The following is a 23292-nucleotide window of genomic DNA, read 5'->3' as shown; positions in this document are numbered from 1 at the left end:
TTAGTAAATCATTGACCGGCAAGAGTTCACCTCCAACTATACTAATTCAAAGACAACCAGTGTTCTTTGCATATGATAACTCTGTACCTGTACTATATGAAGGTCTGACGGAGTCCTTAGTGAATTTCAACCAATGGGTCAAAATTCCTAATGAAGGTTCATGAGTCTCATCACCGATTCATCATCATCTTCGAGCACTAAGTCTATAAATAGAGGCAGAATTGTTCAAGGAAAGGGATTCTATCTCCAACAATAGACTTCAAACTCGATCAAACCATTGATCTCAAATTGAACTCTCAATTTAATTACCCTCACTCTCAAGATAATCCAGTTGACAACTCCTGTGATCATCTTCTTTATGGTGCGTTTGGATGAGGGAAATAAACTTGTGATTTTGACAAAACTCAAAATTTCTAAATTGACAAGAACCAATTCCTGTGTTTGGATAAAAAAAACATAGAAATTTAGAAATTCCGCGTGGAAAAAAAATGGAATTTGGAGATCATAAATCCCAACTTTAAATTCTATCTAAAAACCGTCATTTCTAAAATCCCAAGAGATTGAATTTTAAAAAAAGACAACTTTACAAATAAAGGTTAAATTCCGTGTTTTAAATCCATCACCCAAACAAGAAACTTTACAAATTCTAGAACATTAATTTCCGTCATTTATGAAATCCTTTGTACTTTTAAATTTCCTCATCCAAACGCACTGTTATTGCTCTGCAAAATTCTTGGTATGAATTATTAGTAAAAAGGCCAGCACCTTAAAGGGCAGGCCCGAATTAGGATGTCTTACCCTGAAACAGGATTTTCCCAAGCCTAATCAAGGGTTTTTCTTAGTCCAAGTCATATTTTTGGGCCCAAATTCAATTCCATTAAGCCCAAAATCAAGGTTTTGGAGCTCAAATCTAGGATTCATTGATCACAAATTTTGTTTTTATGTTGGGCTATGTACCTCATGTATCTACCCCACCATCTACGCACGAATAAAAGAATGTTGAAATCCTCTTAGTTGAGGCAAAGTAAAAAACCTATCTGAATCAGTATCCCTCTTGGAACACAATGGCTTGATTATGAGTAAAGAACGGCGCAAATTCATCACACAACACATACAGCACAAATATCCATTATTTCTGTAGGGTTGCAGACAGTCAATTTCAATAATGGCATGCCTACGCAAAACATCTTGATCGGGCCCGTTTCTCACATTCAAGCCTGATCCAACTTTCAATTGGATTAATTGAGAGTTCAGTCGCTGCCAAGAAGCGAACAGTGCCTGCAAACAGTCATTTGGGGCATTGTTGTTGCACAGTCTGGACTCCTGCAGAAAAAGACCATCAACAATTTCCAAATCAGTTGTCTAAATAATCATTAAGAAAGAAAAATAAGTTGCTACACCTACATACATGCGATGAATTTTTGGCTTACAATATCTTCTGTGATAAGGTTAAGAAATAATGTAAAAGGTGAGGAGTTCAACGCATGACATGGTCGCCATTGGCCAATAAGCTTAATTACATTCATCACTCTTTTATGAAATATAGTAATTTTAAGAACTAAAGATTTTTTTGTTGTTGCCAAAATTATAAAAAGGAGCGGGGAAACTTACACACACAGGTACCATATTATCTAGGAAATGTAGCAAATGAAAGAAACTTCAACTAGATGGAGATTTTCATCGGTTGAATTAATGCTTGGTATAATTATTCTTCAATAACAAGTGCATAGACTTTGTAAAATGAAAGTAGTTAATTAAACTTGGACCTTGAGCTTTCTAATTACTATTTTTTGTGTGGAGTGATTTATCCAAATCAAACTATATTATTCCTTCAGTCAGAATATATGTATCTGTTGGGGACTATCCCCCATGTCTTCAAGGTTTTTCATTTTTTATTTTTTAATTATTTTTTTTTAAAGAGATATATTGGGGAAGGCAAATCGAACTTACGACCTTGAATGTAGGGGTAAATGTTCTTAATCACTTAAGCTACAAGCCCTTACGCATGTCTTCAAATTTTATAGGGTGTGGTGGTTGCTAAAGGATTGCATTAAGGTTTCCATAATATCATACCTTATAGAACAAGATCATATACGTACTAGGTCAATATTTATGCTTGATCACTCCTTACCAAGGATCTGACCTACTTCCTGGATCAGGGAACCATATAGATCATGCAAAGATAATAAATTACCTCATGCTTAAGCCAACCTTAGCAAAGCCATACTATAAACCGCCACTAAATCGAAAAAAAAATTATCGTTTAAAAGCGAGATTACCGTACGTTGAAGATTAAGTGTCCCTTTATGAATGTGTTACCGTTGAAGACTAAGTGTCCCTTTATGAAGGTGTGAAATAGATATTACCGTTGGAGGAGTGAGCAAAGCTTTTGTGTATACAAGAGGTTGGAGTAGGTTTGTGAAAGAAAACATTTTGAAGGCAAAAGATGTTTGGTCCAGGAGCAGGTCAATGAGTGTAAGGATTTGCATGCACAAGTAAAATTGGAACCAAATTTTGGGGAAGGTGGCCAGCCAAAGAAATATGCATCAAAAGGGTTCTAAAGTCTATATATAAATAGATTAATTTACTAATTTATGTAGTTCGCTAGTTTTGATCCTTTTTTTTTCCTTCTAAAATTGAGATATAAATAGATTAGTATATCCAAATTAACAACAGCATCCGGTGTAGCTCATTAAATTATCTAAGGTTGAGATCCCAGGTTCAACTCCTGGCACCGGAATTATCTTTTTAGCTTATTCTACTAATTTCTACAATTTGGCTCTTTTCTCTCTTATATTTTTTTCCTTGGGATTAGCTACAAAATTAGTCACTATATTATCTGCCAATTTTAAATTTATATTTATAATACAAAATTAATTACTAGTTTTACTGGCACTTGGATTTGCGTTATCCAAGTTTTAAAATTCACTGTTTTCCATTTTTCCTTTTTATTAGCTGGAAAATCACCATATTAGCAACAAGGCTAATCTGTACCAAGATTATTCTTATTATTTTTCATTTTTATGGAAGATTGTCTTTGTTAAGTTGTTTAAAGTGGATGTGCTCTTTATTTTGTACCCGAGTTCAAATGACACACCCCGTAATTTAGATTAAATTAAAGTACAATATCTTTTGTATCAAAATAATAGAAGAGGATGAAATAGATGTACATGGAGCCTTGGTAGCATCAGAAGAGTAAAATTGGAAACCAAAACATCAACATAAGCAGCAAGTCAATTAAAATTACATATCTCATTCCAGCTCAAAACATAATAACATTCAAGGTAGTATTGCAACTTAAATAATCCACAAAGCAGGACCGCAAAATTAAAGAAAATAGAATCCTCTAAGCTGAAAAGAGTCAAACTGCTTAACTGATTTAACTAAGGGCTTTGGGAATGCTTTTGAAAGGGCTAAAAGCGCTTAATGATAACTTTTGACGGAAAAATGTTAAAGTGTTTATGAGTCATAGAAGCGTTTTTTGGAGAAAACATATGCTATGTGCTTCTTCAAGAAGCACTCCCAGAATTATTTTTTTAGCTTAATTTACTAACTTCTACAATTTGGCTCTTTTGTCTCTTATATTGTTTCCTTGTGATTTAGCTACAAAATTAATCATTATATTAACTGCCAATTTTATTTATATTTCTAATACAAAAATTAATTACTATGATTACCCACTGGGTAGCTCATTAAATTATTTTCACTGGAAAAATAAATGCCGACAAGGATAACCTCTATGAAGATTACTGTTCTTTGTTTTCATTTTTATTAAAGAGGATGAAATAAATCGACATGAAGCTTCGGTAGCAATCAGAAAAATTCTTTCAATGAATATGAGAAAATAAAAGCAAAAAACCAGTAAAATGGGAAAGCCAAAACATCAACATATGCAGCAAGTCAATTAAAACATAACATTGAAGCCAGTATTTGCAACTAAAAACCTTTTTGTGTATCCACATGCTTCTTTAAACATTATAGATATTTAATCTGTACATAATTTGAACATCGAAAATTCTGCATAATTTGTAGCCGAGTTAAAATATGTCATGTGTTACATACGGACGATGACGATATACATGCACATGACATGGAAGTACCCGCTTGACACCATGAACATGAGAGTGTGAATAATACAACTCCGTTCACATTGTTCTTTATCTGTAGGACTTTGTTACTTACACGAATCTTACACCATTTGGACTTTATTTTCTAATTTAGACTTAAAGCTAGCCAATTTTGACAATTTTAACAATAGTGTTATATATGGATATATCATATCACTGTCTAAGACTTTATGGGCTACAGCCGATTGTTATGGATTGAACTAAATATTGGGATTGTTTTGGCCTATCATAAGCTGGATAACACTTTATTTGATTGGACTAAGACTAAATTTTTTAAATATTTTTTTGACTTTTCTTCTCTCTCTCTTTTCCCTTCTTCCTCGTCTTTCTCTCTGCTTCCCTTTCTTCTTCTTCCTCTCTTCATCTCTTTCATCTTCTTCTTCTCCATCCTCTCTCCTCTTCTTCTGTCTACTTTTCTCTTCTCTTTCTCTCTTATTCCTCTTCTATTCTGTCTTCTCCTTCTCCTCTTTTTTTTTTTGAAAATTTTATTTTCTCTCTTCTCTTCCTCTTCTATTTTGTCTTCTCCATCTTGGGTGGTTGTGGCTGGTGGTCGTGCCACTTGGGGGGTCGGTGGTTGTGGGGAGCATGGGTGGGGTTGGTTGCTAGTCGCTTGGGTCGGGACTGTTAGTCCCTCCTCTCCAGACGGGTTTCACTAAGAACACATAAGGAGGTGTTTTTGGTAGGGCCGTTATCTTAAAATTAGAACCGGGTGAAACAAATGTGAAATAAAATCTTAGCCAAGTCAGTCTATGCCTGCACGGTGTAACAACCTTCATCAGCTAAAGTATTGTTTTTCATTCTTTGAATCTTGAAGATGAACACCCAAGAGCTGGAACTGCAATCCAGAGGTTAGTTTGCTTAAAAATACGATTTTCGATTTTCATCAACATGCCTAGGCTGATTGAGCTTTCTGCAGTAATTATGATATTGTCTATGTTCATCAAGTGTTTGATAAATTGTGTTCAAATAGTTTTCCAATTCCTACTTCTATGTATAATGTACATGTGTTCTTTTAACCAGTTGAGAACCAGAGACCAGATTCACCTAGAGAAACCAGCCTACATTCTTCTCCCAACGGGCCGAAGCTTCCCAATTACCGGTGGTGGCTTCGGGTGATCATCTACATCCTCTTTCTTCTCACAGGCCAATCTGCAGCCACCCTCTTGGGAAGACTATACTATGACAAAGGTGGCAATAGCAAATGGATGGCAACGTTTGTTCAATCAGCAGGCTTCCCAATTCTTCTTCCTCTCCTCTGTTTTTTCCCATCATCAACCAAGTTAACCACAAACCCTGTTCACAGCACTACTTCCTCTGCAACCAAAATACCAAAGCTCTCTACTCTTACCTTGCTCTACCTCGCGTTCGGTCTACTCTTGACCGGAGACAACATGATGTATTCGTATGGCCTTCTGTATCTCCCAGTCTCCACTTACTCTTTACTATGTGCAACTCAATTGGCCTTCAATGCATTTTTCTCCTTCTTTCTTAATTCCCAAAAGTTCACTCCTTTTATACTCAACTCTTTAGTTCTTGTTACCATGGCTGCGTCGCTTCTCGCAATCAATGCAGACTCCGAAAACAATACTAATAATATCCCCAAAAGAAAGTATGTGACTGGTTTCCTATGCACACTTGGTGCCTCTGCTACTTACTCATTGTACCTTTCCCTGGTACAACTTTCGTTCCAGAAGGTTATAAAATCGGAGACATTTTCGACTGTTTTGAACATGCAAATATACCCATCATTTTTTGCAACATGTGGTTGTGTAGTTGGACTTTTTGCAAGTGGAGAATGGAAGGGTTTGGAAAGTGAGATGAAGGAATACAAGCAAGGAAGGGTCTCTTATATAATGACTCTGCTTTGGACTGCTGTGACATGGCAAATTTCCTCTGTGGGTTTGTTGGGATTGATTTTTGAAGTGTCTTCTCTGTTCTCCAATGTCATCAGTACCTTGGCTCTGCCTCTTGTTCCCATTCTTGCTGTAATATTTTTCCACGATAAGATGGACGGGGTGAAGGTGATGGCGATGTTGTTGGCAATCTGGGGCTTTCTTTCCTATATCTATCAGAATTATCGAGATGTCTCAGAATCGAAGGCAAAATAAAGTAATAACAATTAAATTTCAGGGACTGCCCTAGAGGTTTATTGATTTGAGATTACAATGAGAATTCTTAGTCAACTACATTTAGTTAGAAGTCGATTTTGGATGTCCCAGAAATGACAACAATAAAGCTTTTGATCAGACTGTTTCAGGAGCATGAACTTATTGATGCCATGATGCATCATCCCTCCAAGGGTTTGATGTGATGTTAGCTTCTGAATCATCTGCTTTATACTGGATTTGGACAAGTTTTTTTTTCTTTTAGAAGATAAAGAATATTTGCTAATTGCAGAAAGAAAAGAAAAATAAGAGTGAACCATGACGATTGATCTGTGTGAAGATGCAGAATGACTGAATCTTTACTATTAATTTGTTTGAAGAAAAAAAAACATAGAATAAAAATAAATCATCCAGAATGCAAGTTAAAGATTTGGGAATTCATCATAAACGTCTAGCTTGCTTAGTTTTCATGCGTAGCTCCCGGGACATGAACACAACACTCAATAAATCAGCATGCAGGCAGATTGAACACCAGTAAATTTTTATCCGATGAGGACGAGAAAGACAACTCCGCGTTAGAATTGTGGCAGCTACAATTGCAGCTTCAGTGCCTCTTTCATTAACTTCAACGCAGGATTTCTGGAGCGTCTGCGAAATATGTGGAGGGGACTCAAACATCTCTGTCAAATTACTAGTGAAATGCATCATCACCAGTCCGAAATCTTTGAGAATTTTGGATGCTTCCAAGTTAGAAGAAAAGTTTAAAACCTGTGATTTTAAAGTCATCCACTTCAACTTTATTGTATGGCTAATGTTGAGCTAAGAATTCAGACAGGAACAAACTTTTTCATTCAAATATAACTTAGTGCCCGTTTGGCATTGCTTATTTGAGGTGATAAGTAGTGATTTTTAAAAAAATTTGGGAAGTCCAGCCCGTTTGGTAAACTGTGAGAAAATCACTTATTGTTAAAAATTGCTGTGAGATAAAGCTATAAGGGAAAGCAGCTAATGAGGTGCTTTCATTTTCTGATTATGCAGGAATCAGTTTTGAAGAAGCGCTGAGTTTAATGATTATGCCACAATCATTTTCTGATTATGAGGAAATCAATACCAACAACACTTTTAACAAAAAGTTTACCAAACGCCAAACTGCTTTATCTCACAGTTGATTTCTCTAATAGCAAATCTGACAGCGATTATTTTCACAGCACATCAATGCCAAACTGGCCCTTAGCTCAACATCATCCATACAAACTTTTTCATCAAGAAGAATCAAGTACATGGAGAAACGCCGAGACTTGTCTTTCGCCTTGTTTGTAAGGAAGCTCTAAGACTTTAAGCCATCAAAAGCCCTTAAAAACTGGTCCAAGACACAATCAAATAGAATAACAAAAGAGAAAGAACAGAGCAAACACAGAATCTCGGTGCTTCTCTATTTCAGGCCACAACAAGACATAGGTCTGAAGCAACGGACACTTCAGCCAAACTATCAACCATGACAACAACTACAAACATGAGGGCATTAGGACAAGTTCCAATTCTGGCTTGCTTAGTTGTCATGTTTGCTATTCTAGTGAAAGTAATGAACAAACAAGGAAGATTTACAAAATTTAATGTGAAGATTAATGTGAGTCGTGGGCTAGCACTTTACTTGGATAAGAGGAGAGACGATAATCCTTCACCTATAACGATTCACACACCATAAATCATTTTCTTTCACTCTAGATTTATTTTAGATTAACTTCTTAACCAAATTACCCATTTCTATGAACTTAGTAAGCAATAACTCACTGTTTTTAATGGTGTTGTTTGGGAAAGCACTATATGATTATAATGCTTATAGTTATTTACGTAAATTAAGCTTACAGGTATTAAGTGGCCTTGATCCCCATTCTTCAATAGGATCTGAAACCTTTTCTTGAATTTTCTCTGCCAAGATATATTTGACTTGTAATATAAGGCTGCCACATCGATTGTAATAATATAACATAAGGCTAAAAAACTAACACGTCACTATTATTAGTGAAAAGAAAAATGAAACCCTTTTTTTTTGTCACAATAGTCTTATTCTAAACTATTGTAATGTTCGTGGAGGGAGTTTGAACTCAAGTGCAATGGGGCAAGCACCTATTCAAATACCTCACTTTATTTCCAGTCCCATGACCATGATGAAATCTGATTGCCTTTTTTCTTATCCTATTTTGAAACCCATAAAAAGATTCTCGAACAGATTGAGAAAGGGTGCAGTCTATAAGTCGCTATTGGGTTTGCAGACTGAGAAAGCTTTGCAGTCTCATCGGTCGCTATTGGGTTCCTATAGTTTTGTTGCATTTCGAACATTGATGGCCTTTGCCTTTAGCCTTTGCTCTAAAGCTATAGTAAACGAAGGTTTAGAAATCTAGGGCATTGCTTTTTTGAAGACTTTCATGGGAAGTAGGGTGATACAATAGGCTCTAGGGGATTGTTTTGAGGTCTTTGTAGGGATCCTCATGTATAACATGGAAGTAGCTAGGGTGCTATACAATATGCTTCGGCTAAAAGCGTCGATGTTTAACGGTTTATGGTCAAGAATCTAGGGTTTAGATTAGTGCCTATGGTTAGATTAGCAAGATAAATTTAACGAAGACTGGAAATGGCGCTACTTTCACCATGTTAACCACAACGCCAACATAGAACTCAAACAAAGAAAAGTTTAGATGTTGGGGGCCAAAAATTTTTTACTTACATAAGTAAGGAATTATTATACAATTACATAGATATTTTTAGGAGGATAACCTTTTTGCCTTGCCAATTGCAAATTCCCAGTTGAGCTTGTTGCCCCCACTTCATTCAGCCATTCAATCAAGGTAACATCATTCTTGTTCCCAGTTGAGTTTGCAGCTGCACCAAGTAGAGCCATTTGATCAACGTAATCTTATTCCTGTTTTGGAATATTGGATATATTACTTGAGACAAATACTGATGTTATGTGCTTGTCTTCATTAGCCCCATTCTTAGGAGAGCGGGGCCTCGTTTTCGCCTTACGAATTGCCAATTCCTATTTGAGCTTGCAGCACTTATGCCATTTGCTCAGTTCAACCAAGTTCCTGGTTCTGAATATTGCATACGCTTATCTTCTAGGGGGCCTGCTTGTATACTCTGATTATTAAAACTATTTCTTCCTTTGCTTTCAGTTTTAGAGTCACACTCACAAATCAGCTTGTCTTCTGTTGAAATAAACAAGTCAAAATATCAATATGATGGAAACTTTGACAATTTTTTTTTACAAAGAACTTCGAGAAAATTAATAATAACAAAAACAATGAGTATAAGTATAAAAACTTTGTTTGAAACTTTATGAAACCCTAATACATTGCATGCCACTACATATATACTTTTATATGTAGCTAGAAATTTTAGTTCTAATCTGTGAACAAATCTTAACTTCTATATGCATGACTGAGTACAAGTTTCCTAATTGAATTTTCTTTTATATTTTTTTATAAAGCATACAGCATGATAATTTGTTTTTTGATTAATTACCCAAGTGTCCATATAGCTAGAATTCCTACCACCAAAGGATGTTGATCTTTTTCTATCATTTAGCCCTCAAATTCAGATGTATATCGACCACAAAAAGCTCTTGAAAATATATCGACACACTAACGGCAAAATGCATCAATATCTCGATACATATCGCCATTATATAGTTGAGATGCAAGTTCTGACAAAGCATCTTCAATTAGGTCTTCACTAGAACGCCAATGAAGTATACAAACATAATTATGAGAGGTGAAAATGAGAAATATAGGGTCATATGCATAATTTTCGAGGTTAGACTATGCTTAGGCTAAACCGATATTATTTTAGGGCTTGCGGTCAGCAATTTATGGTTTGGTGTATATGGTTTAGATTAGGAAGATAATTAAATGGAGACCTGCAGATGTTATTTTCGCCATTCTAAGCACACATACCAACATAGAAAATTGCAAGTTTTACAAAACAAATAATAAGATTTTTTCAGAAAAGATTAGTAAGCTTTTCAATTTTATTTTATAGTCCAATGTCCATGCTTAGAAACACTTACATGTAAATTGTTATAGATTCAATGGCAACTAGTTACCACTTTTGAAGCAATCCTTTTCTCCCAAACTTCTGTTGGGTTGCCACAAATGGCATCTCCGCCATCCTTGTTCCATGTATTCTGTACATTGAAAATAGAGGTAGTTAGCAGGAAAAGAAGCATTTCTAATTATAATTAGTGAAATATTATGTACCAATACACATATGCATGTTTGTGACAAAAACGTGACGAATAATACCTTATAGATGCTGCAGAGATGATTTCATCGTCCTTCTCTAGGATAGCAGTATTTTTACCTTTGAAATTTATCCGAGAGAAACATGACCTGAAAACGAAAGATTTTACAATCATTCAACACATAATCTCTTGAATTTGGTGGTAAAGTGGCCAGTGAGTGTAATGGTAACTACCCATAACTATTTATGGTTCTTCACACAGTAACTTTAGAAAAAATGAACAAAGACAAAATAACTAAGAATTTTTTTTAACACCCAAGGTTGTATACATTTATTCCAATGTGTCTGTCAATATTGGTCTCTATCCAAACCTTGGTTCTGATAAAGCGAAAAGGAAAAAATAAGTATTTGGTCATCAGTATATCGAAAAAGAATTCAATGTTAGATTATAGAGAGAAAAAGATTGAGAGGATCATGTATATAGACACTACTTTCTTAATCAACAGTTTATATAATACCTAATTATCTGGTGAATCTCCAATTCGATAACATTGATGCTTAATACAGCCTCTTGAACTAACAATTTCTGTTTGGACTTTCTTCCGTTCATGATCTTGTACCTACTGACGGTGTCTTTCGGAGTCCCCTCCATGCTCACAAAGTCTCCTTTCAGGAAGAAGATTTACAAATTAATTAAGGTATAAATACATATATATAAGAGAGAAGAGAGAAGATTATGATGAAAATGAGAGTATCCAACCAGATCTGCTCAAGATATGTATCATGAGGTCAGATTTTTGTTGGCCATACTGTTTTTGACACGCACACACACACAAACATGAATCATCTTAATTCCAGGGAGAGATATATGAAGCTAGCTAGGGTTTGCTAGCAGGGAGAGATATGTGAAGCTAGGGTTTGATGGAAGGGAGAGATATATATGAAGCTAGCTTGGGTTTGGTGGGAGATGATGGCAGCACAGAGAGCCAAAGATACTACCTGTCACGCAGAAGAAGACGTGCTAGGGAGACGACAGGTCGAGACTCTCAAACGCAACGCCTCCACTTCTCCGATGCGGCGGGCAGCTTGTATTGTAGGGTGAGTCTATGGGCTACTAATGAGATGGGTATTTATAGGACTACAGGCGATATTACCGAGAGTCACATATCACATGTTTCTTACTTGTGTCTGGCGATTCCTTTTTGGCTTTTGCTCTTGTAGCTGCACATGTTTCGTACTGTGCTGTGGTGTGACAAACAAATTGTAAACGGATAAAGATCAATTTTCTGGGATAGGTGGATAATTAGCCGTATCAGGTTCAGGCATGTGTAAATTGGAGCAACCGCAAATAACTCAATGTGAAAGAGCCCCATTTTAATTTTGGGTCTGGTCCGGCTGGCGAAAATGTCGACCCTATTTAAGATTAACCTTGCAACTACTCACTCCCATGTTATTGTAGTAGCTTTCATTCGACTTTGGGATCTCTTTCAGTATGAGTTTTGATCTACTATCGGGTTCGGACTTAGTTTGGATTTGGCTCTCGGCTCGTAATAGAAACAAGTCAAGTTGTCCTCAGTTGGTTTAATAAAACAAGCCAAACTTGAGTTTTAGTATGTCCAGTGTGGAAGCAAGATTTCGCACGCAATGATATAATTACACGAGGACAAGAACATGAACATGTGCGAGACAGGTATCCACACCTAAACGCGCATTGATTATGAAGGGGCAACAATGTTTGGTGCATTTGCCATTATAATAATGGTTCATTCTAATATTGTGGTTGAGGAAGAAGGGTATTATGAGAAGAGAAATTGATTGTAAAATGGAGTATTCTGAATGATTGTAAAATGGTTAGGTCTTTGAAATTTACATAGAGAATAATGAAGTTGGAGATAAAAATATGGTTCAGATTTTGGGTTGAGGTTGGATTTGGCTGCCCGCCCAACTTGGGTTGAAGGAGGATTCACTGCTCAGGTGTCACTGCCCCCCTCTCTCTCTCTCTCTCTCTCCTCTAGTGATTGAAGCTAAGAGTACCAATATTTGACACGACACAATGACACCACCATATGAGTAAATAATTAGAACCTGATAAAAGCTAGTCAACTAATATTGGGAATAATAGCTTGCAGATTGCAGATTGGATCAACTTGGGGATTAACTTGTGGGAATTTGGGAATAAGGTATTGGAATCAGATCAACTACTCCCCCTTAGTTGATATGATTCCTAATTATGAGGGTATTTGATTACAAATTTTACCATGAAATTTTCATAAGTTTTGATTCCGTATGTGTAAGTAAAAAAAATGAAATAAACAAAAGGAAAAAAGGAAGTGCAGTGAAAAAGAAAAGAAAAAAAGAACAAGAGTGCTGTTAAAAAACCTGTACAAACCCACGCACATGGCGGTTCCTTTCACAAAGAAAACCACGCAGCATTACTTCTAGATTATTTATCCAATTCGATAAAAAAAAAAGTTTCTTTATCCAATTATACTCAGGTATGCATGCAGCAATACTGTCTTCATCCTTTGTGCAATGTTTTTTCTGTTTTGGCTTTCTTATTCAGATATTTGGTGGTTCAATTGGGGAATAGTTTAAAAACCTGTCTCACATACATGCAGGAAGTAGAAGGTTAGAGTAAATAATCTGGATAGAATTCTGATATGGCTTTCATTCATTTCATTTCATTTCTCTCTTTGTGTTTCTCTTGCACATAATGATTTCATTTCTATGGTTTTGCAGGAAGTGGTAGTGGTTTGTAGCTGAAGAATTCAAGAACCTCCAAAAGGCAATTGAGCACATATCCACTGACAAAAACAATCGAAAGACTAAGGTGAACATTTCAGGTCGACCAACCACTAAAGAGTCTAGAGCTTATGTTTAGAAAGTTTCAACCATGTTTTCACGTAAATTATATGCATTTTGGTTTGCTTTTGGTTTCTCATTTGTTTTGTAAAAAGTGGAGCAGAGAGGGTAGCAGGCCTTCTGATTTACCTACCGTGAAGCATGATGAACATCATTTGTGATGGAATGAGAGAGAGTTTAGAGAGAGATCAGAAAAAGTGAACGTAATTTTGTAATTGTCAACTGCTAAAGAGAGAACGTGGAAGAAACTGATAAGAACTGCTTTCGGTGGTTTTTGTGTGTTTTTTATTTTCTAATATTTAAATTCTGTTTAATTGTTTGTTTTATTTCTTATTTACCCTTAATGAATTAAATCACTGTGCCTAAGCATTTTAATTATTCCAAGGGCATTTCGGGGGTTTCGAAAATTTCACTTTTAAGACCTTCTGCCTTTGTTAATCAGGCGTGCTACCGTGACTTACCGAACTTTTTCTTTATTCATGTAATAGAGATAGGATCCTTTTTCAACCCTGATCAATAACACAATGACACGTAGAATAATTTTTCCATGTGTCCTTATGTTATTAGTCGGAAATAGTAAAACAGTACTATCCCCGTTATTTAAGTTTGTACCGATGTCTAAAAAACCGCTCTTGGATAGTAGGATAGCGATGGAATTCCTCTACAAAGATATAGACGTAAAAGGAAACGACAAATTGTAGAAAAAAGACCAAAAAGATAAAACGAATCTAAAATAAACATAAAACACCTCAGCAAACCGGAAAAAAGAAAAAGAAAATGCATTGACTGAATTCAAAATTAGTCAAGGGAAAGAGACCTCGCCACACACGAACAAACCACTCACCACCAACTCACTCACTGTCTCTTCCAAAAACAGAAGATCAATCCATCAATAAATTTCCCAATTTGCATAAATTCATTTTATTCCAACAAAATTAGCAAAAATAGCTTTCCTCTTCATCACCACTGCCTTCTTCTACCTCGTTCTCTCTCTCACTCTCGCTGCGTGCGTTTTCGTCGTCTCTCTCGCTCCCCCAACCGCCGCTGCTTCGGCGCTTCCTCAAATGGCGACCATGGAGGGCTTGATAGGCCTCGTCAATCGAATTCAGAGGGCCTGCACGGTCCTCGGTGACTATGGCGGGGACTCTGCTTTGCCTACTCTCTGGGAGTCTCTTCCTTCCGTTGCCGTCGTCGGAGGCCAGGTCTCTCACTCGTCTCTCTACGCACTCGCTCAGTCGTGTTTTTTTTTGTTGTTGTTTGGCTATGTGAAGTTAGTGGTGTGTTTTGTTGTGGATGCAGAGCTCTGGAAAGTCGTCGGTGTTAGAGAGCATTGTTGGGCGTGATTTTCTTCCTAGAGGATCAGGTTAGGTTTATGCCATGGTGAATCGTATATTTGCTTTCTGATTATTGATTTTCAATTTTTCGCTGTTTGGCTCTTGAGAAAGCGGAGGAAAGAAAACGAAAACGAAAACAAAATAATATTAAAACAAGTCAACTACTTTTCAACTTAGAGGAGTAATAGTCAACTGAGTCAAGGTAAGCAATTTAAAATTGCTTAAATTATGGTTTGAATTTACCTTTTGATTACAATATCACACGGCCACTCAGAAGGTTTGCTCTGCTGATTGTTAATTTTCAATTTTGCGCTTTTTGGGTCTTGAGAAAGCAGAGGCAAGAAAATGAAACAAAAAAGAAAATGTTAAAAGAAAAGTCAGGTATTTGTCAACATACGAAAAAATAAAAGTCAACGAAGTGAAACTAAGCAATTTAAAATTACTTGTTCGATGTTTGAATTTGTTTTTTCATTAGAATATACACGAGGAGACACAAAAGGCTTCAAAACTAATTTATGCTCTACTTTGCTCCCTCTTCGTTGTCAAGTACATGAAGCTGCTGTGTTCTTTGGTTTGCAGGGATTGTGACGAGGAGACCATTGGTCTTGCAGCTGCATAAGACAGAACAGGGGATGCAGGAGTATGCTGAGTTCCTCCACATGGAAAAGAAAAGACTCACTGATTTCTGTATGTTATTTGTTGTCCAGATATGCTATGGATGGAGCTCCTGTTAATGTTATATTTCTGTTTGCTATGGATGGAGCTTCTGTTATGACCATACATTTAGGCTCCTAATTTGAGTAGCATTTTGGGACCATTTCCTACATGTAATTCGAATAGTAGATTGTCATGGGAAAAAAAGGGTGTTTGGTAACTCGGTATGAGTGATAAAACAAGAACTTGATTATCTACAGGAAGATACTAACATCATGCCAATCACCAATTTTGTTACATTACTTGTACTTTTGAATAGCCTCTTATCATTTTTTAACTTTTCTATTTGGTTAATTTGGCATTTGAATCGCTTAATGCTTGAACATGTATTCTAAAATTAATGGAGCTATCAAATTTAGAAAAACTGTGCAATTGTTTGCCCTTTTTGTACGGGTTGAAATAAAAGTTGATATTATATTCAGTTGTTTATTTCTTATTTTCTTAAACAGCTGTGATTCGGAAGGAAATTCAGGATGAAACTGACAGAATCACTGGGAGGTCGAAACAGATTTCTCATGTTCCTATTCATCTCAGTATCTACTCCCCTAATGGTAACATATTATATATTTGATTAGATGTGATTATGATTATGAAGCACTATTATATTCTTTGTTCTGTTTTGGTGCATGTTATCTATTGGCAGCATCATTTGAGATTGCAGATATAGAGTGTATTTTTATATATATATTAACAGAATTTTCATTCTATTTGATGGTTATAACTTATACTAGGTGAAAAGTGTGACTTTGATATCCTAAATTGTGCAAGGCCAAGAAGAATTTTTTTATTTTCCTTGATAAATGAAAGTGTTTCATTATTGCTCTGTAATTCATTCTGCTATCTGACAATCACAGCTTATCTTTTTGGCAGTTGTCAATCTAACATTGATAGATTTGCCTGGTTTAACCAAGGTTGCTGTAGGTATACTTTTGTACTTGTTGCCATTGATTCCAAATTAAAATGGTGGTTTTGATGTTATATATTTTTCATTTATTGAATATCTAATTGTAAATGTTTCTTATTGACAGAGGGGCAGCCAGAGAGTATTGTTCAAGACATTGAAAACATGGTTCGTTCTTTTATTGAGAAGGTAATGCAGAGTTTCTTTTCCCCCTCAATTCATAGATTAGAAGTTTTCCATTGTACATATTCGCTATTTATGCAATTATAATACTATCTTAGAACAATGAAAAGTTAAGAGTCAGAAACTGCGTCAGCCGCTGTCATGTCTTTTCTGTCGAGTAATTTAATAATAATTCATGCTTAGCACAGTAAGCATGTAATCAGTGCCATCGTTTAGCTTCGTTAAGTCCAGGTTTGAGTGGTAAATATATTTATCCTATAGTAAACTTGAATATTCCCTCTAACATTCTCTAATTTACAACAGATCATTGTCAAAGTTAAAGTTTCTCAAATTTGTCAATTGAGCCCCTATTTTGATGCGATGGAGCATTTGTATTTTCCAAAATTTTCTTCTCTCCAATCCTTTATTTTGCATTTATTAAAACAAGATGTATTTTGTAGTGATTTGTACCAATAGGTTAGATTTGTCTTGCATGTCTATGTTGTAGCAATGATTTCATTTCATAAATTTCCTAGGTTATTTTTACCATTTATCACAATTCTGGATAGACTTTTGCCTTGAAGTTCTTTACAAGCTAAGTTTTGTTTTATTCTGTATTTTTTATGAATATATGCTCTTGGTTGCAGCCTAACTGCATCATCCTGGCAATAACTCCAGCCAATCAAGACATAGCAACATCTGATGCTATAAGGATCGCTAGACAAGTTGATCCTGCAGGTATCCTTCCTGAACAATTTTTCTATTGTATCATTCAACTCTATAACCTTGTATGGTCCATGTGTTATAAATACCGTTTTCTGCTTCTATTTATGCACTGAGTTTGTACGTTTCTTTCATAGGTGAAAGGACATTTGGTGTGTTGACAAAGCTTGATTTAATGGATAAGGGAACAAATGCTTTGGATGTAAGACTTCTTGATTTTATTATGCCAAGCAGCTTGAATTATTGAATATTTGAGTGTTTAGCGCTAGATAGTGGTTGTTAATGTGTTGGGAGAGGGGTATGTTAGAACATATTTTGTACATAGAGTAATCCGATAAACTACTCTTTCACCATAACGTTTTCTTTACATTGAGTTAGGTTCTCGAAGGAAGGTCTTATCGGCTTCAACACCCTTGGGTTGGAATTGTGAACCGTTCACAAGTTGATATTAATAAAAACGTCGATATGATTGCTGCCAGGCGGAGGGAGCGTGAGTTTTTTTCCTCCAGTCCTGATTATGGACATTTGGCAAGCAAAATGGGGTCAGAATATCTTGCAAAACTTCTCTCAAAGGTTTTTCCTCTCACCTATGTATTAATGTTATGATAGCTCAATTTCTACATCTAATTTTCTTAGTTCTTAAATAGAAATTGTGGGTTAATATATAGTTTTTCATATGATTTCAGCATTTAGAGTCTGTAATTAAAGCTCGCATTCCAGGAATTGCATCTTTGATCAACAAAAGCATTGGTGAACTTGAAGCCGAGTTGGATTATCTTGGTAGACCTGTTGCTATTGATGCAGGGGTGAGGAACTTATGATCTATTCATTCATATTGGGATGTTATTTGGTTTAGGTTTAACATCTGAAGTTAATTTGTACATATGTATCAGGCACAGTTATATACCATCTTAGAGTTGTGCCGGGCATTTGACCAGATATTTAAGGAGCATTTGGATGGAGGGTAAGACATCCTTTTTTCTTTACTTAACAAATATAAATAGGACATGTTGAATGTTTTATTTTGTGGCCAAATATGATATAATCTTCACAATCCATTTGTGATTGAACACATGTGGACCTGTTCAAAGGATTTCTTTCTTTGATTCTAATGGTCTTTCGGTTTTGTGTTATGTTTTCATTAGACTGAAAGTTCTTCTGAATTCACGAGTTCTTTATGGCTGGGTGGCTCTCAGAAAGCCTGTGCAGCAAATTTCGATATGATAACAGCTGGTATCACAATATTATGTTGCATGAAAAAAGTAGATAACAAAATTTTACTGTTTCTGCAGACGACCTGGTGGCGATCGGATATTTGCAGTATTTGACCACCAGCTCCCTGTTGCTCTGAAGAGGCTGCCTTTTGACCGTCATCTTTCACTTCAAAATGTAAGGAAAGTGGTTTCAGAGGCAGATGGATACCAACCTCATCTAATTGCACCGGAGCAAGGTTATCGGCGCCTCATTGACAGTTCACTTAATTATTTCAGAGGCCCATCTGAAGCTTCTGTAGATGCCGTAAGTGTTCACCATTCGATTTTCTTGTCCTCGGTGGGTTGGTTTCCTAGGTTGGGTTAGTGCCTAACTAGCTATATAGCATAGGTTTTGTTTCTGCAGCTTACAAACAGAATTGATTTCAATTTTGTGCACATGGACAATTAACCAGTTATTGAACTGCAGAATTTTGTTTTCTTAATCAGTAATCCAATACTGCAGGTTCACTTTATTTTGAAGGAAATTGTAAGAAGGTCAATTGCAGAAACTCAGGTTCAAAGTTGTAATCCATACGCTTCATTTCACAGTATTAATGGTCTTAATAATGGGGAAAGTTATAGGTTATATTTTGGAATGAAACAGGAGTTGAAACGCTTTCCAACTCTTCAAGCGGAATTGGCAGCAGCTGCCAATGAAGCGTTGGAGAGGTTTCGTGAAGACAGCAAGAATACGACTTTGCGTTTGGTGGACATGGAATCCTCTTATCTGACTGTGGATTTCTTTCGGAAACTCCCTCAAGAAGTGGAGAAGGTGGGAGGAAATCCATCTGCTGCTTCCGATGATCGATATGCAGAGGGCCACTTCCACAGGATAGGATCCAATGTTTCCTCCTATGTAGGGATGGTGTCAGAGACACTTAAGAATTCTATCCCGAAGGCTGTTGTTCATTGTCAAGTGAGGGAGGCTAAGCGGTCTTTGCTCGATGACTTCTATATCCAATTGGGCAAAAAGGAGGTAATCTGACAATATACCCTCCTCTCTCTCTCTCTCTCTCCCCCCCTCCGTCCCCCTCCAAATACATTTACATATACACACAGATGCATAGATATACATGTGTATATGAATCAGAACAAAAAATTGATGATGTTTGGCTGATTGAGTTTTGTTATTTCCTGTAGGGAAGGCAGCTTGCACAATTGCTGGGTGAGAATCCCGAAGTGATGGAAAGGAGGCAACAATGTGCCAAGAGGCTTGAATTGTACAAGTCTGCAAGGGATGAGATTGACTCAGTCTCATGGTCCTGATTAAATTAAACATGAATGAATTTTTCGTAATCTCTTTTTAGGATAAGTAATCACGAATACAATCAAGTATAGTTGTTTCTGGTACATTATATATATTTTCAATTAAACAGAAGCAAATTGAAAGTAATTCTCAAGTTTTGGGATCTGATGAACAAAATGGTTACCTTCTGGTAATTCTCTATATAATGGCACTCTAGGGCCTTGTACATTGTCACCACGGTGGAGGCTCGTACGGTACAAGGATTCTTCAACTTCACTCACCCTAAAAGGGTAAACTTAGGAAGCTAACAAAAGAAAACAGGTAGGATATAGAATATATGTAACGATAGATATCATAAGAATTATTCTTATTAAGTATGGGGCCTTGAAGTTGCTCGGTCTACACTCCACTTAGAATATTTGTTTTTGAAAGAAACTATGTGCTTCATCTATGACTGAAACAAGGATGATAGCCTTCAAACCTATGGGCACACCATGAACACAATATAACCGGTTAGCTGAACATACTGATGTTCATAACATGAGATGACATGGTAAAATATTGGTGTTGTATTAACCTATTAATTAATTAGTGCTTGAGCAATCCTACTCTAGTAAGAGCTTGTTTGTCATGATTCGGACACAGGATATGTTACAAGTCCTAAACCCGATGCGTGAAAATAAAAGGGCTGCATCCTGGGGTTAAAATAAATTTCTCTTATAAAAATAGCTTCAAAAGCTTACAAGTGTACCATAAATAGATAAAGATCTATCACAATCATCTAGTTCAATCTCATTTGGTTTAGTCCTAGTCTTACCAACTAATTTCTCTGAAAAGTAAAAGAGTGAGGAATGAGCAAACCACCGCTCAGTGAGTAAATTATGCAATGTGCCAGTCAAGCAATGTTATTTTACACATTTCAAAAAATATCATGAAAAGCTACACCAATCCATATCATATCACATCATTACTTCATACCTTGGTTATTAGGGATGGACCGAGGATTTCAAAATAGGGTGGGCTAAATTTACCTTACATACAAAACCTAATAAGAAGACAAAAACCTAATTGCAAATCCTTAATTGATAATTCATAACATTGAATTGAAAATCCCTAATTTATTCTTTATGACCCTTAAAAAATCCTCAAATTTCAGTAACAACAAATTGAGGAAAGAAAATTGTAAGATTCCACCAATAAAATAATTTTTTTGCTAACATTCCACCAATAAAATATGACCCACCAAGAAAATTGAACATGTTGAAGGGCTAATGCATGAAGTGGGGTAGGCTGTAAGGTAGGCTACATGTGACTTTGGACTAAAAAATAATAAAAGCCACCTGGGCTATAGCCCAGGTTAGCCTGTGCTTGGGTCTGTCACCGTCGGTTATCCTTTATAACATGTAACCCACAACGTGACCCCTATTGGTCTCACTGCCCTATGTTCTCGTCTAGTAAATACTTCACAAATATTCCTAATAATATATATAGTGAATACTGTGCCAAAATAGACATACTTGACTTGAAATAGAAAGATATATTTATAAATAGAAAATATCCATGATAATTCATAGATTTCATATTTATTGTGATAATAACTTTTATAACATAATACATTCACCACTCACCTCGATAACGAGAACCTGAAAATAATTGGCAAGACAACCCATCTACCAATCTCTACCACACCACCATCCAAACACCAAGATTCTCAAGTGCTCTCTTTCTTCTCCTCATGTCTCTAACTTTCTTTCTTATTCCTCATGTCAGAAACATGGATGTTATGCTCTTATTAATAGATAGTGATAGGATAAGAACATCCAAGTTTATTAAATAAATAAATATCTTAAGAAAATAAGATCATTCAAGTTTATGTAAAGGATAAATATCTTAAGAACACAAGATCATCCATTCATCCAAAGTATAAATACAACAAAGTAGAGAGCTAGCTAGAGACAGAGAGAGAATCACCATGGAAGGAGATAAGCAAAAAGTTGCGTTCTATAAGCTCTTCTTGTTTGCTTATCGTTGGGACACTGCCCTGATGATAGTTGAGTCATTTTGTAAGATTATCCAAGTTTATCCAAAGGGTAAATATCTTAAGAAGATAGGATCATCCAAGTTAATCCTTGGCATTTCTTATAATATTTCAAGGTTATTTACTTGTTTTTCTTTAACAATATCTATTGAGATAGATCACCAACTAGCTTTTAGGGCCAGTTTGGCATTGTTGTGCTGTGAAAATAATCGTTGTCAGATTTGCTGTGAGAGAAATCAGCTATGAGAGAAAGCAGTTTGGCGTTTGGTAAACTTTTTGTTAAAAGTGTTGTTGGTATTGATTTCCTCATAATCAGAAAATGATTGCGGCATAATCATTAAACCCAGCGCCTCTTCAAAACTGATTCCATGCATAATCAGAAAATGAAAGCACCTCATTAGTTGCTTTCCCTTATAGCTTTCTCTCACAGCAATTTTTAACAATGATTTTCTCACAGTTTACCAAACAGGCTAGACTTCCCAAAAAATTTTAAAAATCACTTATCACCCTAAATAATCAATGCCAAACGAGCACTTAGTTTAATTTTCTTTCAAAGAAATAGTACTATATCAAAGGAGAGTTCACTTAAGTGAGATTAGGTTCTAATCTCACAATTGAAAACATCTAACATAAGAATATATCTTTATGTGCAAATTATGCGGATAGCACGGTTAAGAAACGAGCGAAACGAGCAAGAAACCCTACTGCTAACTGAATTACCTCATCCGTATACTCTTCCCACATACCTACCACAAAATTGTACAAGGAAATAACGCTTATTAGGTTAAAATGGTTGGTCTTGCTCTCTTTGGGTTGATAAGATTAATTTTTATGCTCGTCTATATATATTTGGTAAGAATAATCATCTATATGAAAGAACTTGGATACGGTTCATATGTTTTGTGTCAAATAAGGTGACAAAAATCATATCACAAATACACACACACATGTCTAAATATATTTGTAAGCATTTGTTGGGTTTGGTTCTTCTGTTTTGTACCCATTCAATGCAAGATATCAACGTCCTAAAAACAAATAAAGGATACATCATGCGTCTCTGTAATCAAGTTCATGCTCAATCCCCTTGATATGTTTTTCTGTATAAAATACAATGTATTGATATTAAATTTTGGATTTCCTATTAGCAAAGCTTCCATTTATTTTTAATTCTGAAAAAGTTAACTTATTATATTGCCACATATAAATAAAGAAATTTATATGAACATTTTATTGGGTTGTCTTGTGCTCATTACTAAACTGTCACTGATCTCTAGAGCAAACCAACACAAAACACAAAACAAAATTTTGTCGCTGTTTGAAGGAAAAACGAGGTCAAAGGTGAGCTCCTTGAACGGTTGATAACGTAGAGCTCTACTTTGACAGAGCCAGCCACCATTATTTTTGGGTACGTATATTAGTTTTTACACTCCAATTTTCTACTTGTGTACTATTATTTTGTTTTTGTTCCTTGATTATTCTGTTTTGATTTATTCAATCTTTAGGCTACGAAAAAGAGAGAGAATGTATTTTACTTACACAAAGCATATTTCTCCTTCTTACCACTCGAGCTATAAGTATCCTTCTCGAG

The 23292-nt window shown here is 35.8% G+C and overlaps 3 protein-coding genes across 7 annotated transcripts; 2 read left to right on the top strand and 1 right to left on the bottom strand.

The window, feature by feature from the left end:
• The first annotated feature begins 4376 nt into the window (after positions 1-4376).
• Positions 4377-6473, top strand: LOC110766139 (putative purine permease 11). Its single transcript, XM_021969402.2, has 2 exons — positions 4377-4975; positions 5148-6473. The coding sequence occupies exons 1-2, from the start codon at positions 4942-4944 to the stop codon at positions 6233-6235; spliced, it is 1122 nt and encodes a 373-aa protein (XP_021825094.2). The 5' UTR covers positions 4377-4941; the 3' UTR covers positions 6236-6473.
• A 2458-nt stretch (positions 6474-8931) lies between these two features.
• LOC110745555 (increased DNA methylation 1-like) lies at positions 8932-11587 on the bottom strand. Of its 5 annotated transcripts, none has more exons than XM_088253346.1 (5): positions 11471-11587; positions 10990-11137; positions 10534-10620; positions 10299-10415; positions 8932-9438 (listed from the first exon to the last, which is right to left on the bottom strand). In XM_088253346.1, exons 2-4 carry the CDS (start codon positions 11121-11123, stop codon positions 10331-10333), a joined length of 306 nt encoding a protein of 101 aa, XP_088109472.1. In that variant the 5' UTR covers positions 11124-11137; positions 11471-11587; the 3' UTR covers positions 8932-9438; positions 10299-10330. The 5 variants fall into 5 exon arrangements, with proteins under 5 accessions (XP_088109472.1, XP_088109473.1, XP_088109469.1 ...); XM_088253347.1 differs by having other exon boundaries at positions 10990-11134; XM_088253343.1 differs by lacking the exon at positions 11471-11587 and adding an exon at positions 11232-11463.
• A 2545-nt stretch (positions 11588-14132) lies between these two features.
• Positions 14133-19820, top strand: LOC110766168 (phragmoplastin DRP1E). Its single transcript, XM_021969449.2, has 15 exons — positions 14133-14535; positions 14633-14696; positions 15247-15354; positions 15831-15932; positions 16252-16302; positions 16410-16471; positions 17092-17182; positions 17305-17369; positions 17546-17740; positions 17854-17973; positions 18061-18131; positions 18460-18685; positions 18884-18934; positions 19025-19396; positions 19561-19820. The coding sequence occupies exons 1-15, from the start codon at positions 14398-14400 to the stop codon at positions 19684-19686; spliced, it is 1842 nt and encodes a 613-aa protein (XP_021825141.2). The 5' UTR covers positions 14133-14397; the 3' UTR covers positions 19687-19820.
• Positions 19821-23292: the final 3472 nt, after the last annotated feature.

This window comes from Prunus avium, chromosome 5 (assembly GCF_965620075.1).
Source record: "Prunus avium chromosome 5, drPruAviu1.hap1.1, whole genome shotgun sequence".
In the NCBI taxonomy this organism is placed as follows: domain Eukaryota; kingdom Viridiplantae; phylum Streptophyta; class Magnoliopsida; order Rosales; family Rosaceae; genus Prunus; species Prunus avium.
The sequence above is the reverse complement of the archived record's forward strand: the minus strand, read 5'-3'. Positions and strand labels throughout refer to the sequence as shown.

Coding starts and splice junctions, on each gene's coding strand:
- LOC110766168 (XM_021969449.2), top strand. CDS start 14,398: ATGGCGACCATGGAGGGCTTGATAGGCCTCGTCAATCGAATTCAGAGG. Junction 17,741..17,853: donor TTGCAAAACTTCTCTCAAAG/GTTTTTCCTCTC, acceptor ATATGATTTCAG/CATTTAGAGTCTGTAATTAA. Junction 17,974..18,060: donor CTGTTGCTATTGATGCAGGG/GTGAGGAACTTA, acceptor CATATGTATCAG/GCACAGTTATATACCATCTT.
- LOC110766139 (XM_021969402.2), top strand. CDS start 4,942: ATGAACACCCAAGAGCTGGAACTGCAATCCAGAG. Junction 4,976..5,147: donor GCTGGAACTGCAATCCAGAG/GTTAGTTTGCTT, acceptor TCTTTTAACCAG/TTGAGAACCAGAGACCAGAT.
- LOC110745555 (XM_088253343.1), bottom strand. CDS start 11,256: ATGATACATATCTTGAGCAGATCTG. Junction 11,138..11,231: donor ACATATCTTGAGCAGATCTG/GTTGGATACTCT, acceptor TCTTCCTGAAAG/GAGACTTTGTGAGCATGGAG. Junction 10,416..10,533: donor ATCTCTGCAGCATCTATAAG/GTATTATTCGTC, acceptor TTCAATGTACAG/AATACATGGAACAAGGATGG.